An 18,451-nucleotide genomic window follows, 5' to 3' on the forward strand; every position below is an offset into this window, starting at 1 on the left:
CATGTCCTGGTAAAAGTAGAATGGCGCATGCCGCATAGAGGTTGCTTCCAGTTCCGCTCCTTTGCAAGCTCTTGGTATCTCATCAGGAAGGTGTCATAGTAACTTTCCGGAGATCACCATGTCAACACAACGAATGAAAAAGGTGAATTGATGGGGAAAGGGAGCAGTATTGGAAACTGATACAAGTAATTGGACCAGCGCACAGTTCCAGAGGGTTTTGGTTTTTGGATCATCATAAAAACTCCATTACAAAGGTTGGTTAATTTGGAACTTGAAATTCACTAACAAATAAAAATACCACTCACAAAGGACAGGTTTTATTTGTACAGAAAAAAACAGAAATAATTGTATTTAAGCAATTTGTTAGATCCAGTTCGACTGAGACAAATCCAATTGAAAAAGGCCAAGGTCAATAGACCTACCCTCCGCCACGGCCCAAGCGCAGCCCTGATCTGTCAAATGCAAGCCCTGCAAGCCAGATGAAGAAAAATGTGCCCTGATTAAGTTTATTGTTTAAATTTGGAGCATGTGAATGATAAATTGAGAAAATAGAGTAAAAAGCATGGACCAGGTAATAGAAGTAAATCGACCGGTTCATTTGCTAGAATAACTGCAAGATTAAAAATGCTTTTAGGTTCGTGAGTATTAAATCCACCTCTCAGATCTAAGAGCTTATTAATCTTCTAGTGGAACATACATAAAGGTAGTTACAAAAAGTATTTGAAATATGCTATGAAATTTTTTTAATTTTTCTTCAAAGTTATTGCATGCACACACATTGTACAAAATGCCAACTGTGGATTCCATGCTAATGCAGACTTACTGTTATAGGCAAACATAAATCGTTTTTCACATAGTAGGAGGACTCCCTTAAGTCCTAAATTAGCAAAATCAGCGACACTGTCAAACTAGTCAATCAAACCATGTGATTTCAGAGAACACTTTGCAGATAGAAGTTGCAAGAGAGGTTGAAGGAGAAGTTTTGGAAAGAAAATGCAAGTATTTTTCTCATATACATTAACAAGTATCTATAGATGAACACAAAAAATCATATTCTAATCAGAACATAATGCATGATAATATTCCTCCACATAAGATAAATCTCACATAAAATCAAATTTGACATCATAATCATAGTCAAATTCGATGTCATAATCATGGTCAAATTAAGAGTCTCAATCTCAATCAAATTTGAATTCCGGGTCACAATTATAACAAGCTCCACTATGATACGAAATTCAAATATGGAATTATCCAAAATTCTTTTTTCCAACAAAATCATAGAGAATTAATCTATTGATAAATACTAATCAAATTTACACCACGGAAAATATCACATAAATCCACACAAAGCTCACTTTAATGGATATCTTCAGTCTCACTTAAAGCATAATCAGAGATAAACCTCAACATATCTTTGTTGATCTTAATAACTCTATATTTATCAATATAAATCCCTTTTGATAACTCCACCTTCATATAAATTCATTTATCCAAAATTACACGTATCTTAACCTGCCATTGTGAGAATTAAATATTCTGATCAAATTATGGAATATCATACTTCAGGGTAGCCAATATGAAGATCAAATAACCCCAAATAATGTAAGCGATCGATAAACAAAATCTCAATAGAAAACAAACTAGAATATTGAATCTGGGCCAAATTTGGGCAAAAAATAGATCTAGATTTTGGATGGCAAATCTGCTAGATCTGGATGACAAGCCAAATTTGGTGGTCAACTGGGCCGGACCATATCCAAATTGAGATCTAAGTGTAAAGCTTCAGCAATAGTCAACAATTGTAGAAATAACTGTAGAAAAATGTAGCATGAAGGTCGGCGATGAGGGATAAAGTGGACGACGGATATGCGACGGCGGCAGGGGTTGAACATGCTGGGCAACCTGAAACCAATTGATGAAAAATGATGATACAAATCTAACAGTTGAGATCTACCAAATGTTGATGGTTTGATCCAATGGCTATGATATTAGTTTATTATGAAAATAGATCGACAACAAACCACAATCAACCACACACAAACATAGAATTTAATGTGGAAAACCCAAATCAGGAAAAATCATGGGCCGAAAAAATAAAATATCACCAATTAGATATTGATAATACAAAAGTAATATAGTTGCAACTAATTTCTGAATATTGGACACCTATTTATAGACCTAAAATCATCTATAGATGAACACAAGAAATCATATCTTCATCAAAAGATGATGCGTGAGGATATTCCTCCAGATGAGATATATAAATCTCAGATAAAATTGAATTTGACAATATCATAATCATGGTCAAATTCAAAATCATAATCACGGTCAGATTAAGAACCTCAATTTCGATCAAATTTAAATTTCGGATCATAATTATTACACAGTCAATAGTTTTTGTACCTTCACCACCCTGCTAGAGTGTCATTGCAGCATGCTTTAGGAATCCACTATCTGCTTCAATTGCTCTTAATCTTTCCTTCAAAAGAAATACTTCTCTTGCAAGCATGGTTTTTTTTTTTTTTTTTTGGGAGGGGGGGCTATTTTTTAAGTGTTGTTATGCCATATCAGACTCTGATGAAATGATCCCATCATCTTCTGAAGACGTGATGAGGGAATATTTACAGGGGCAATTTTACTATACTACCCCTGGGAGATTACCATTAACTTGGAGTCATGTGTGCTAGTTAAGGCCAATATGCAATCGCCGCGTGTCAAGTCCTAGGAGCTCCACGTGTCTTTATAATCTCTATTATGATTTTGAACTGGAAAGAGATAGAGAAGAAGATTTAGTCAACCAATAATATCTCCAAAATCCCAAGAATTATCTCTATTGGTGAATATTATCTTTTCTCCCCATGGAAAAGGGATCGACCTCTATTTTTGAAAGATATCTTATCTTCTAAGGGAAAGGCCAAGGAACATCTATAAATAGAGGACAATCTCTACAAGTATGAGAATCTGATTCATAAGGGACTCTTCTATTATTTTTTTATTACTATCTCCAATTTATAACCTTATGAACTGACTTAAGCGTCGAAGGGATCACGGGGAGGAAGTCCCTACCCTTTTTACAGGTAGTTGGTCCGGAACAGAAGAAGGTGATCGACTCCACATCATCAAGACGGATTGGCATTCTTCTCCAAATTAGCCAACAGACCCAAAAGATAAGATCTCTCACCTTCGAAATCTAAAGGTGATTCATCAAATGCCTACTCTCTACTTTCTCCCCACCCACGCCTTCCAGAATTACCTTCATTTTCTCCGGAATGATTCCATCCCACTGAGGCTGCCATAATCAGACCTTTCGCTCCGCGATGAAAAAGATTTGAGATTTAAGATCTTGGAAATCTTCATCAGCATCCACTTCACGTGCCACACTATCTACATTATTTACCGGTCCAAATTTTAATCTGTATGTATCAAGTTCAGCCTCTAAAACCTTAACATCTTCCTCTCTCTTCAACAGCATTTCCTTCAAGACTTGTAATGCTTCTTGGTCATACTCTGCCTGTTCCTCCATCATTCTTTGATACTGTAAGGCTTCCATTTGAACCGAAGCCTTCTCTGCTTGCAGGTGGGTGATCATGGCCATTGCTTTGTTTTGCTGCAATAGCAGCAGCACTTCTTTCCTCATCCAACTCCATGTACAGCTCTATCAGTGATTTGCGATCCAAACGAACTTGTCTCTTCAACCGTTGTAAAATGGAGTCCCCATCTGCTTCATTTGGGTCTTTAGACTCAGAAAGTAATTCTGACCTTTCAGGCTGCAACTTATTGGGAATCCTAGAGAATTTTGGACTAGCTGCAGCTGAATCTCTGTAAGTGGGATTCCGAAAAACTTGTTTCCTTTAAAGAAGCTTGGCGTCTTAACCTCTTCAGCTATGTCCTCAGGTTCTGGCAGCAGTGGTAGGGAAGCCGCCTTGTTGTCTTCTTTACCTGCTGGACAAAACCAGAAGAAAATTCAGTGCCATAACATGTGGAAATTGCAAAAAATGACCCCCCAAAATACAAAATTCCTTTTTAGCCCCTTTTTACCAAAAAAACGTTTTTACCCTACAAACAAATAATTGCAAAAAATAGCTACTTTATCACTTTTGACCCCAACCTTTAACTTTTCAACTCCCCACTTTAATTAAAATTTAAGAATAAAAACAAAAACAATAAATTACCAAACTACACTCAATACAAAACAAATAAAATGGTTGAATTTCTATTTTTACTCCAAAAACAAATCCGAGAAATCCCATGTAAATATAATAATAAATTTTTAATTATTAAAGTATTATTATTATTTCTCAATACTAATTCTTATCTTTTAATAATTTAATAATTGGGTGGGTCTTGAACCCACGATGGTCCGCCATTTCTTTTTATTACTAAATATATATGTATTATTAAATAAATAACTGAAAATTTGTTATTCAATGATTATTATTTTATTTTTCAATTGTAATAATAATTACAAATCTTAATTATAATAATAAATTTTCAACTATTAAAATCTTATTATTTTTTAAGAAATACGATTATTTTTAATAATTATTATTTTTTTAATAATTTAATAACTACTTGGATCTCGAACCCATGCTCAATTCCCTCCCTTCTTTTTTATTATTAAATATATATATGTAATAATATTACATATATAATAAATAAAATGGATTAAATAAAAATAATTGAAAAATTGAAATATATAAATATTATTAAATAATTAAAAAATTGTTATGTTTTTTTGATTTTTTTTCTTTTTTTGGCCATCGGATTTTTCCAAGTTATCTAATAGTCCCAAAAATAAATTATCGTTTAAAAATTATATTTGTAGTTTTGGGCAAATTTTATAATCATTACATCAATTTAATTCAATGTTGTTAGTAGTTAGAACACTTAATCATGTATTGATTGTGTTTTATTATCATTCCATTATTGTTTATTGTAAATTATAAATTCAATTAAGCCAAAAACTGAAAAAAAGACATCATTTTCTATTGGGTAACTTTGAAAAATCACATGGCCCAAAAAAAAATATCAAAAAATCAATTTTTATTAAAAACTCAGGTTTTGTGGCCCCATAAAACCCGATTTATTTAATTAAAATGGTTTTTATGATCTTTTTTTTTCTTTTCTTGGCCAATAGATTTTTTCAAGTTATCCAATAGTCCCAAAAATAAATTATTGTTTAAAAATTATACTTGTATTTTTGGGTAAATTTTATAATCATTACATCAATTTAATCCAATGTTGTTAGTTGTTAGAACACTTAATCATGTATTGGTTTTATTTTATTATCATTCCATTATTATTTATTATGAATTATAAATTCAATTAAGCCAAAAAAAAGTAAAAAGACATCTTTTTTTATTGGTTAAATTTGAAAATCCAATGGCCCCCCCCCCCAAAAAAAAAAAAGATCAAAAAATCAATTTTTATTAAAAAATCAAGTTTTGTGGCCCACAAAACCCGATTTATTATATTAAAATGGTTTTTTTTATCCTTTTTTTCTTTTCTTGGCAAAGGGATTTTTCCACGTTATCCAATAGTCCCAAAAATAAATAAATTATTGTCTAAAAATTATACTTGTATTTTTGAGTAAATTTTATAATCATTACATCAATTTAATCCAATGTTGTTAGTAGTTAGAACACTTAATCATGTATCGGTTGTGTTTTATTATCATTCCATTTTTGTTTATTGTGAATTATAAATTCAATTAAGCCAAAAAATATAAAAAGACAACATTTTTTATTGGTTAAATTTGAAAAATCCCATTGCCCAAAAAAAAGAAAAGGTCAAAAAATCCATTTTTTTAAAAAAAAATCAGGTTTTGCGGCCACAAAAAACCCGATTTATTTTATTAAAATGGTTTTTTAATCATTTTTCTTTCTTTTCTTGGCTATGAGATTTTTCCTGATTATCCAATAGTCTAAAAAAAAAAATTATCATTTAAAAATTATTCTATATTTTTGGGTAAATTTTATAATCATTACATCAATTTAATCCAATATTGTTAGTAATTAGAACACTTAATCGTGTATTGGTTGTGTTTTATTATCATTCTATTATTGTTTATTGTGAATAACAAATTTAATTAAGGCAAAAAATGTAAAACGACATCATTTTTTATTGGTTAAATTTGAAAAATCCCATGCCCCCCCACCCAAAAAAAAAAAAGGATCAAAAAATCAATTTTTGTTAAAAAATCAGGTTTTGTGGCCTTACGAAACCTGATTTATTTTATTAAAATAGTTTTTTAATCTTTTTTTTTTCTTTTCTCTCCCATGGAATTTTTCCAACTTATCCAATAGTCCTAAAAATAAATTATTGTTTAAAAATTATACTTGTATTTTTGGGTAAATTTTATAATCATTACATCAATTTAATACATTGTTGTTAGTAGTTAGAATAGTTAATCATGTATTGGTTGTGTTTTATTAATATTCTATTATTATTTATTGTGAATTATAAATTCAATTAAGCCAAAAAGTAAAAAAAGACATCATTTTTTATTGGTTAAATTGAAAAATCCCATGGCACAAAAAAAAGAGAGTAAAAGATCAAAAAATTTATTTTTATTAAAAAATCAAGTTTTGTGGCCCCACAAAACCTAATTTATTTTATTAAAATGGTTTTTTTGATTCTTTTATTTTCTTTTCTTGGCCTTGAGATTTTTCCAAGTTATCCAATAGTCCAAAAAATAAATTATTGTTTAAAAATTATACTTGTATTTTTGGGTAAATTTTATAATCATTACATCAATTTAATCTAATGTTGTTAGTAGTTAGAACACTTAATCATGTATTGGTTGTGTTTTATTATTATTCCATTGTTGTTTATTGTGAATTATAAATTCAATTAAGCCAAAAAAATGTAAAAAGACATCATTTTTTATTGGTTAAATTTGAAAAATCCATAGCCAAAAAAAAAAATCAAAAAACTAATTTTAATTAAAAAATCGAGTTTTGTGGCCCCGCAAAACCTGATTTATATTATTAATTTTTTTTTCCCTTTTTTTTTTCTTTTCTTGGCCATGAGATTTTTTCAAGTTATCCAATAGTCCCAAAAATAAATTATTGTTTAAAAATTATACTTGTATTTTTGGGTAAATTTTATAATCATTACATCAATTTAATCCAATGTTGTTAGTAGTTAGAACACTTAATCATGTATTGGTTGTGTTTTATTATCATTCCATTGTTGTTTATTGTGAATTATAAATTTAATTAAGCCAAAAATTGAAAAAGACATCATTTTTTATTGGTTAAATTTGAAAAATCCCATGGCCCAAAAAAAAAAAGGTCCAAAAATCCATTTTAAAAAAAAAAAATCAGGTTTTGTGGCCCCACAAAACCCGATTTCTTTTATTGAAATGGTTTTTTTATCCCCTTTTTTTCTTTTCTTGACTATAGAATTTTTCCAAGTTATCCAGTAGTCCCAAAAATAAATTATTATTTAAAAATTATTCTTGTATTTTTGGGTAAATTTTATAATCATTACATCAATTTAATCCAATGTTGTTAGTAGTTATAATATTTAATCATGTATTGGTTGTGTTTTATTATCATTCCATTATTTTTTATTGTGAATTATAAATTCAATTAAGCCAAAAAATGTAAAAAGACATTAATTTTTGTCAGGTAACTTTGAAAAATCCCATGGCCCAAAAAAATAATAAAAGATCAAAAAATCAGGTTTTGTGGCCCTACAATACCTGATGACGTTGTGTCATTTTGAAAAATTATTTTTTCATTAAAATCAGTATAGATCTGAAATAATATCTATCAAAATATGTTTTATTCATAACCAGAATCATACTACACGGCCTTTCTAAGCAATGTGATCACAAAACAAAAGAAATTGAAATGAAATCAATCCTTAGAGATTCAGTCAGTGAAATTGTTTGTTGGAGATAAAGAATTTTGTTGAATGGGATTTCAATGAAGTTGCTGTGATTGATGAAGATTGTTAAATGACTCAACAAGCAAAAAAATTGAATGTATAATGAATGATTGAGTTTAGATGGTTTGACAGTTGAGAGAAAGAGAGTAACGTGAACGGTCGAAGATGACAGAGAAGAGAAAGGCAATATGAAAGAGACAAGGGTATTTTGGTAAATGAAGATAAAGACAATGTGGGCTTTTCAATTGAAAATCTCATTAAGAGTATTTTAGGCATCTCATAAAAAATGGCTATAGAGTGCAATTAGTTTGTTTGATTTGTCAAAAACGTTTTTTTACTAGAAAGTGGTTAAAAATAATAATTTATTTTTGGGACTATTGGATAACTGGGAAAAATTCTATGGCCAAGAAAAGAAAAAAAACGAATCAAAAAAACTATTTTAATAATAACTGAATAACTATTTTTCAATTATTTAATAATACATATATATTTCAAAATTTCAATTATTTTTATTTAATCCTTTTTATTTATTATATATGTAATATTATTACATATATATTTAATAAAAAAAATGAAGGGAGGGAACCGAGCGAGACCCGACTAGTTATTAAATTATTAAAAATAATTGTATTTATTTGAAAATAATGATAATTTAATGGTTGAAAATTTATTATTATAATTAAGATTTGTAATTATTATTACAATTGAAAAATAAAATAATAATCATTGAATAACAATTTTTCAGTTATTTATTTACTAATACATATTTATTTAAAAATTTCAATTATTATTATTTAATTAATTTTATTTATATGTAATAATACATATATATATTTAATAATTAAAAAGAGATGGGGGACCTACTGTGGGTTCAAGACCCACCCAGTTATTAAATTATTAAAAAATAAGAATTAATATTAAGAAATAATAATAATACTTTAATAGTTAAAAATTTATTATTATAATTATGAGAGGTTTTTCGGGTTTGTCTGTGAGGTAAAATAGAAATTCACCCTTTTTATTTGATTTGTATTAAGGGTAGTTTGGTAATTTATTGTCTTTATTTTTATTCTTAATTTTTAATTAAAGTGGAGAGTTGAAAAGTCAAAGATTAGAGTCAAAAGTGGTAAAGTGGCTATTTTTTGCAATTATTTGTTTATTGGGGGTAAAAATATTTTTTTGTCAAAAAGTGACTAAAAATGAATTTTGTATTTGTGGGGGGTTATTTTTTGCAATTTGACCCCTAGGTTTACACAAACCGCTGATTGAACCAAAGGTCTCTCCTTGGCCTAGAACTAGAACAACCCCCCCCCCCCCCCCATTCAACTAGCCGGTCTTGTTGGTTGAACCAAGGTCTCTAGGCTAGATAGAGACCCCCTAGTTCAACCAGTGAGTTTCTGTCTAGCCTATTGCTGGTTGAACCAAGGGGTCTTCTTGTCCAGAGAAAGATTGGATAAAATTTGATGCTAGATTGATAAATAACATTATTCAGATGCTAAAGCCATATATAGCTAAACGAAAAAAAAATGATATTTAAAAAAAAGTATTAGACGTGTAATTTAAGCACCTAATTCTCCACCTTTGACACTTTCCTCTTGCTCATGCTCACATAATTTTTGGAGTCCTTAAAACCTGTCACGGCAACCAAAAGCATTTGTCTTTGATGAGATAATTAATTACATCTAGTCAACTACAGCGCCTAGTTGAGGTAACTGTAATCGTCCCTGAAATGGTACATCATTCATATCTCAAATTTGTATGCAATGCAACATAACATCATTCTTTTCGTTTGAGTCGACTGCACTCAACTACTACTCTCCATTTTAATAGTCTCCTTATCAGGGCGAGATGTATGGATGCATCTTTGGCAGAGCAACGACGCCAATCCCTAATCCTAAACCCTTATGCGTTGCATGATCAATAATATCATCGTGAACATATGCATAATTCGTCATCAATACATATAAATGCACTTTACATGATGTATAACATAATATAGCATGTCAATATGATAAAATTATTTGCATAAAAGTGGTTTTGGGTTGAACCACTTATATTTTTACACCAAGTTCAGAACACCTCGAAAAATGTGTCTTGTCTCGATTTGCATGCCCAACCTTGATTTTTGTGTCGAACTTAGAGATCATTTAATCCCGGGCCACAATGATCCCTAGACACCATATTTATTTCAAAGGAACATAAATATGTATTTTGTTCATATAATTTTTTCATAATTTCTTCTATTTTTCTCTCTTAATATTTCAAATAAATATCTCATTAACTATTTTCTCAAATCTTTTTCCACAACAATTCATAATATTCGAAGAAATTTAAAAGAAAATTCTAGAACTTACCCCGATGCTTCGTTTACACGCATAATGAGGCTGGTCATTGAGGAAACTAAGAAACCCGAAAGTCAAACACCAAAACTTTAAACACAAACCCCCTTTAATTTTTTTTTTTTTTTTGGGGGGGGGGGATTTTTTTCAAATTTTTTCAGCATTGCACGCGCCATTTTTTGGTCCTCCACGTGCCCTTACTCGCGGGGGCTAGCTGGTGCGTGCACTGCACGCGTCAATCTTCTTCCTCGTCCAGATTTTGGCAGCCACGCACCCAGCCTAGTTTTTTTGCGATATCTCATTCCTTTGAGCTTTGTTTCACCTCTTGTTTAAACCTACGTCTTATTCTCTTCATCATCTACAGGATAATAGCTTCAAATCACTCGATCAGAGACATTTTTTGACTGCTCAAATAGATTTTTTGGCTAAACCCATTTTTCCGACGAAGCTTCATATCTCCCTCAACTTTCAACGAAAATTGCTCAAATTGTCCAAAATTGATCCTCTAGACATGGGGAACAAAAGTCCTTTATCTGCTGCCCTCAATTTTTCCTCAAATTCTCGGATCTGAGAGTTTAAATTTTTGAAAGATTCAGCCAACTCTTAAATCCTTTATTTATAGGCAAGCCCGAGCTCTCAAATGCTCATGGCTGCTCAACCCAACGCCTCTAAGGCTTCTACCTTCCCTAGATCGAGCCAAAACATCATCATTCAACCCTCAAATTTTGCACCAAATTTCGGCCAAAAATGATTGAAAACATGAAAAAATCGACCACATTTGCGACTAGTGTCTGCTTAAGCCCGACCCTGAGCATCCCTTGTCACCTTCCTCCAGCCTCCCGTGGTAGAAATTGGCTGTCGGGGACCAGCAAGGTGGCTGGTCAACCATGGCAGTCACCTCACTATTCAAGTTGCAAAAATTGCACTTCAGCTCCTCTATATATTTCTAATGTCACTTTGATCTTTTTCTTGAAGCCCCTGAGCTTTCCAATAGATCCATTACGACCCTCAAGCTCTATACCTTTCATTTCATCCCTGAAGATTCGGAAATAACGTCATTTCGACATCTCTCGGGTAAAATTAAGAAATTACACTTAGGCCCAAATCTACGTTTTGACAGTAAATTTTTTCGTTTTAACCTGAAACCACTGAAGTGTTGTTCTACATACTAAATATGAACCTCTTTAGGGTTCCGTTAATTTCTCGGAAGTCTCCTACGACAATTTGGTTTTTCAACGTAAATCATAGTTGTACCAAAAACTATTTTTGACCCGATTTCCTTCGATGCCATAAATCATGTCTTGATACGCTCGTCATTACCATATCATCTTCCTTAGACATCTCGGTTCCAGGGTACTCCTTACAATCTATTCAGTTGCTCATAAATATACCAAAATTACCTTACAATCTTAATTTACCTGAAAATTGCATTTTTGCCCTAAGATAGATTACTCTTGAGCCCTTTGAAAATTCTTGGGTATTACAGCCTTGATCTGTTGACTAACTCATTTTATCTATCGACTAACCTTTGAATCTATTTATAGTTTGTGTCTCTAATAGCTTCCAATGACTAGTTTTTCAAACTCCAACGGCTATAAATTGTTAGTTTTCTCTTGAAACTTGTGGAGCACCTATAAATACAAATCAAGCATGATCTTGAAGAAACTAATGGATGGGAATAAAGTGATTTAAACTTACATTTGATACTCATTTATATTTATATTGATTGTGCTTCATTTTTCTCTCTTCAAGGGTTTAATTTTAATTTGTATCAATTCCTGTAACCCTTATATCATTTTGAGAGAGCTTGTAACTAAAAGATTCATCTCTTAGATTCTCTATTTATTATTCAATTATTGTATTTCCTAATTTGTATAGTTAGATGGCCAACTTTTGTAAGTAGAAGGTTAATTTCCTAACAAGTGTGTCAGAGGGTCTACCTTAAGTGTAAGAGGTTGTATATCATAGTATTGGACTAGATGGCCTACTTGGGTTCAAGCAAAAGGTTTTAGTGAATTAGTTTAAAATCCTTAGTGAGGAGGTAATATAGTAGATTAGGTTTGATTTAATCTAAATCACTATAAATCTTTTGTGTCATTTATCTTTCTTGCTTTACATTCTTTAAGTTTTATATTTGTCATTTTATATGTTTTATGTTTTAAATCACTAAAATATCAATTGGATCAAAAAGTTTTTCAAGTTTTATCAAGTTTTTAAATTACCTAATTTACCCTTTTCCCTCTTGAGTGTGTGCCATAGCATTTCAAACCTATCACAACACACATGTAGTCAATCCAAGTAATTGAAAAAAAGCTGCCTCCAGGGCATAGGTCAAGTGGTCGGGCAAGCGATATGCCGACGTCAGTCCGGTGGATTGTGAGTTTGATTCTTGTCTTGCGTAATGAGGCAAAGTCTCACACCTACTATTTACCTCTCCTAGCATAATCGAAGGCATGAGCACCGGAGACCGCGCAAAAACGGTCATCCCAAGTAATAGAAAAAAACCTCAACTTAAATGAGATTCAAAGATGTTTTAAGTTTAGCATTTGCTGATATCCAGTTATTAATTAAAAATGCAAAATTTTGATATGTTTGTTTAAAATAAAAGAAAAAGAAAAGGTGCTAAAAAAAGCGCACTAGACCTGCAAAGCTCGTTGATGAATTTCTTGTATTGTGACTTATCTTATTGTGAAAGCACAAGACTTCACATGGATTGTAAATCTAAATGGGTTGTACTAACAGTCTATATCCCTTTCTTGCTTTTTTTGCAGTTCAACGCAGGATATGACTCTTTTACCTCTCCTATCACTCACAATTTCTACAGTCTTATTTTGACCCTGTTTCCTGGGTAGTGCTCTTCATGTCAGATAGTGATGGTTATGGTTATGAATTGATTCCCGGTTGAGTACATCTAGTATCCTTGCTTTTCCTACCCCTCCCTTCCTTCCCTTTTTATCTTCCCTAATCAGTTTCTCCTTTTATTCATTAGTTGTTTCCTTGTAGTTCATATGCCATGTCCTATTATGAGTTGTGCTTTGCATTTATCGTTCAAAGGAGGATACAGCAGATTCTCCTCTGAATTGAGTACCATTAAACCTTATTTTCTAAATAAGAGCTCTCTGAAGCAATAAATCTTATGAAAAGAATAGTGCGTGATTTTTTTCTTCTTGCCCTTTCTTTTATGCTTCTGACAAATAAATCTGGCGGTTCAGGTTGGGGCTCCAACATTTGATGCTACTGACATGATTTTTGGCTCACAAGCAAGAAGGGAATTTATGCAAGGATCACAACCTGAATGGCTTCATATGCAGGTCGAAGAAACAGTTATCTTAGTATTTATCCCATCCTAATTCAACTACCCCAGTAACAATATGAACCACCCTTTGCAATTGTTTGTTTATTTGATAGTGTAATATGAGAAAAGATACAAACGAACACAATCAGATGAATAGTAGAGACAGATATCAGTACCCACGAATAACATTCTAGACACCAAACTTGGATTTTATGCCATTGACAACCTCTTCATCTACTTGGAATGCTTTTGTCAACACATCATTAGGTATAGATGGTTTTGAAGCAAAAAGAGTCAAGGGCAGGACATCAGTTCCTGGTAGTTGACTGTTGAAAGCAGTAAGGATCAAGGCCTTCCCCGTCCCATTATTCATCTGAAAGTGAACCAGCCCTCTGGGAATCACAAACATCTGCCCAGCAGTCAGAACCTTTGAGTAGAACACATTCCCTGTCGTGACAAACCCTACAAGAACCTTCCCTTTAATCACTACGCCGGTCTCTGTTGAGCGAGGGTGCGAGTGAGGTGGATTTATTCCACCGGGAGCGAAGTCAACCCGATTCATGGATAGCCCTAGCGTGTTCAAACCGGGGAATGCAAGAACATTTCCGGCTGTGACATTCGCGCCGAATACGTTACTTGTGTTGCCCTCGTTGATCAGCCCGTCGAAGAAGAAGTCTTCTGAACTCACTTCTGAGGCTGGTTTGCAGGGGAAGCCATTAACACTCACAGAGGAATTAAGATCTGCAACACAGAAGTCCTGTAATGGTTCAGGATCAGCAGAAGAGTAAGGCAAGGGTAAAAGAAGCAAGACACTTAAACAGAGGATCAGCTGGACGCAGGAGCTTGAGAGGGTGACCATGGCAGCCATATGCTTTAGTTTTCTACACTTTGTAAGAAGATGAAGGTATTGGAGGGGGATTTATAGAGGTGGAAAGTCATGGTTTCCTATATGCTGGTCTTTCGACTACACAAAGTCCCCCTTAAAAAATACAGAATTAGATAACCAAAGAAAAATTGACGGGGATTAGTTTGGTTTGACATGGTAACACCCTATCGCTTATATGAACCCAAATGAAATTTAAGGACTGGAGACTTTCTCAACATGTTGATCTCAGGAGGCTTGACCCAGTCAAGCTTTTTATTTTTTATTTTTTAATCCTCATTAATAAGATCAGACTAGATGATCAAGAGATTTCACATGTGTTTAAATGGCAATCATATTTTAGAATTTATAAGGTTAAATAGTATTTAAGTGTCGTTTATAGATTTAATTATATCTTATTAGATTTGGAAGACAATGTCATTAACTCTTTTTTTTTTTTTTTACAATATCTAAAATTGTTTTGACGTAGTTTTCAATGGCTAAGGCTTTCCTAACAAATCTACTTAAAGAAAAGTATAGATGGCAATGGTAGACAAGTTGTGTAGGTGTAGAATTTCAACATAAATAACCAGACTTTTTCATCCATCCAGCTAATTCAAAAGTTCAAAGTGGTTATTATGGCCGTTATCACTACAGTTGTCCATAGAGTATTAGATCAAATATCGAATTTATCATCGGGAATGATGAATACTCTTTTAGATATATCTTTATAATATGTTAATAGAATATATTATTAAAGTATAGTACTATAATAATTTTTTTGTGAAAACTCACATTATAGAATCATATAAAAACCATCACAATTGTCAGAAGCATTGCCTAAACAGGAGATTTAACATACAACTCACCTAAAATGAGAAAAAAAAATATATCTATTATTCTGTATTATAGAGAAGTAATTAGTGATGATAAAAAATAAATAAATGATATAACATATGACAATATAAATATAAAAGTTTAATTTAAAGATATATAGATTTATCAAAATCAGTACTTTTTATGTTAGAATTTGCAGTGAGAAATCCTAATTAGTCTTGAAGATTATTTCTTATTCTTAATTAGTTTCTTGTTTAGTTTGTAATCCTATTTTATAGTCAGTTAAAAATTATTGTTCGGTTAGAAAACCTTAGTCTTGGTAAACAAAGAAACCTTAATCTTATTAAATAAGAAAACTAGTTTATAAATAGGATGGTTGGCTTGTTAGTTAAGAAGTGCAAATCTCTTGCGACTAATTCGGATTTCTCGTTGAAAATTTTAATATTTTATTTTATCTATTTAATTATACAATTAATAAGATAATATAATATAGAATTAATTTTTTGGTTTTACCATCCAAGAAAGAAAAAGGAAAAAAGAAGAAGAAGAAGAGGAAGAAGATTAATGTTTTCGACAGCAATTGGGGATTAGAGTAAAATCAGCGATGTTATTTCATGTTTTATTAATTTCATTTACCTGAAAGATTGAACAATTAAAAAATACAGCTGCCCTCACATAGATTATTACGAAATACCTATAACTAGACTTTTTCTTTTCCATCCCACCAGATATAACTGTTGAACATGTTGTTGGCGAAGAAGAAGTATTTGTGAGGCCGTAAGCATCATATCTATCCCCCCCCCCCCCCCCCCCCACAATTAATATGGAATAGAGAACCTTTAGGAATCCCCCAATCGAATTAGTAATATATTGATATTAATTTAGTGGATTGTGAGTTTGATCATCATTTTATCTAAGACTAAACTTATAATTTATTTCTCCTAACGTAATTGAGGACACAAACATTGGAGGCCGTATAAGAACAAACATCTCGAAAAAATCTCCATTATTGCAATCAATAATAATCATAAGAGTCTTAATAATAATAAAGAGATACACTGATCGTTATGTATTTTTAGGAGTCTGGGTTGACTTTGTGGCTATATTGAAGGGAAGTTTAACTGAAATAGGACTAGCACAAACTCAAGTAAATTAGGTTGGGTTCTCTTTCTTTCTTTGGGTGTTTTCAGCCAGCAAATACAAAAAACACTCCCCCACCAATCTCGTAAGGATCCAGCATCTCTCATCTCTTTTTTTTTTTTTTTTCCACCGTCGACCGTCACCGCCACCGCCATCACCATGTCGATCGCGCCCGCCACCGCCATTGACCGCCCCCATCCCTCTCTTGCTAATTTTGTCTTATCTCTTCTCTCTCATTTCCTCTCTCATCTTTCTTCTCTTGTTGGTTTTTGGGTATGTTGGTCAATGGGCCCTTGGGTGTTGGGTAGTTGCCTCTGATTGCCGGAAACCAACGACCACGGTGGCTAATAGCAATTGGTAATGTGTATATAGGCGGGTGTTGAGTTCAATCAAATGTTTAAGCTTAGATTTAAAAAGATTTGGTTGTTGGATCTTACTAATTTGGGGGTATGTTAGTCAATAGGTCATTGGGTGGTTACCTCTGATTGTCGGAAACCACCAGCCATGGTGGCAAATGGCGACGGGCAATGCATTTTTTACTTGTGGCAAAAAATTAAAAATTAGATATACGAAAATTTAACCGTTAAATCAGACCTATTTTTATGTATGTTAACCTCATTAGCTTGGAGTTTCTAATGGTAGGCTCTGATCGTATAAATCTCCGACCAATGATAGTTGTCAGTGATGAAGAAGATACAAAGCGCTAGAGAAGAAAAGAGGAAAATAAAAAAGGAAAAAAAGAGAAAAAATATTATTAAATTTTGAAAATAAAATTATATATTTATTTAAAATTTAAAAATATAGTATATCTATATTATAATTAAAAATAAAGGATAATATATAGTATATATAATTTAATATAAATTATTATTAAGATGTATGTCAATAATTTATTAATCAAATTTATTGTTTTCTTTTAATAGTAAAATTTTATTAAAAAGAGTTAATTTTATTATTTAATAATTAAATTTATTAAATAAAATATCATAAAATAATTTTTTTCAAAATTTCAAACTAAACGCGTTTTCTAGTTTTGTATTTTAAGAAACAGTTTTTTAGAATGATAGAAAAAATATATTTGCAAAAATTTTAAAACAGACTTTCAAAATACAAAAATAAAAATAAATTCAAAATTCAAAAGTCAAAATTGAAATAAGAAGAGAAGAACACATTTAGGATTCTAGTTCACAGTGTTCTTATCAGATCATGCTGATAGCTACTCAAGAACACTCGAGACACATTATTGAAGAGATACTGCCCAGATGTGGCCATTTCTGTAACATCCCGCATCGAGCGATAAAAAGGACTGGAACAACTTACTTTGATGGGCCTACGCGAACTTTCTAGGGGGTTACCCATCATTGAGTTTCTCCAACTTAAGCACGCTTAATCCTAGAGTTCTTTGACTACATTCAGCTCCAAAGGTATCCAGTTGGTGTTGTTTCCTTTCTTACACTATCCTCGATATATACTAACTTCTCTGGGCTCTCGGGATATTACATTCTCCCCCCTTAAGCACATGACGTCCTCCTCATGCGACCTTACAACTGGTCCTAGATCTCCCCCCTTGCATGGTTGATGTGAGATTCGCCTAAGGTGTCTACACGCACCACCCTTGGGGACTCAGCATCCTTGCTGAGGTTTGCCCCACCACCATGCTCAGAGGCTCGAGGGTCGGCTCTGATACCACCTGTAACACCCTACATCGAGCGATAGGAAGGACCGAAACAACTTATCTTGATGGGTCTACACGAACTTCCCAAAGGGTTATCCATTCTTGAGCTTCCCCAAGTCAAGCATGCTTAACCCCGGAGTTTTTTGCTTACATTCAGCCCCAAAAGTATTCAGCTGGTATTGTTTCATTTTTTACACTATTCTTAATATATATTAACTTTTCTAGGTCTCGTGGTATTTCAATATCTTTTTTTCTTTTTTTTCTTAATTACGCGCTATCACTCACATCCCTGTCGAATCTACCCTAAAGTCATAACGAGAGAGGTAAATTAGAATGTGCCAGAATGACTAGAATTTTATTTTTATTTTTTGAAGTTGTTTATTGACATTTATCAAGAATCACTC

General features: G+C 32.2%; 1 protein-coding gene and 2 long non-coding RNA genes across 3 annotated transcripts in view; 1 reads left to right on the forward strand and 2 right to left on the reverse strand.

Annotated features, from left to right (window-relative positions):
* Positions 1-13,511, forward strand: part of LOC127795100 (uncharacterized) — a 28,587-nt gene extending 15,076 nt beyond the window's left edge. Inside the window, exon 3 of the long non-coding RNA XR_008021742.1 lies at positions 13,451-13,511. This is a non-coding gene — a long non-coding RNA (uncharacterized LOC127795100). The remainder of the gene's footprint in view (positions 1-13,450) is intronic.
* On the reverse strand, positions 41-665 carry LOC127795099 (uncharacterized). The gene is made up of 3 exons (XR_008021741.1): positions 569-665; positions 423-468; positions 41-102 (listed from the first exon to the last, which is right to left on the reverse strand). It is a non-coding gene; the product is annotated as an uncharacterized LOC127795099 (long non-coding RNA).
* A 109-nt stretch (positions 13,512-13,620) lies between the features above and the next one.
* Positions 13,621-14,438, reverse strand: LOC127795093 (germin-like protein subfamily T member 2). The gene has a single exon (XM_052326550.1). It carries the CDS (start codon positions 14,399-14,401, stop codon positions 13,724-13,726), a length of 678 nt encoding a protein of 225 aa, XP_052182510.1. The 5' UTR covers positions 14,402-14,438; the 3' UTR covers positions 13,621-13,723.
* Positions 14,439-18,451: the final 4,013 nt, after the last annotated feature.

The sequence above is a fragment of the Diospyros lotus genome, chromosome 2 (assembly GCF_014633365.1).
Source record: "Diospyros lotus cultivar Yz01 chromosome 2, ASM1463336v1, whole genome shotgun sequence".
Classification (NCBI taxonomy): Eukaryota; Viridiplantae; Streptophyta; class Magnoliopsida; order Ericales; family Ebenaceae; genus Diospyros; species Diospyros lotus.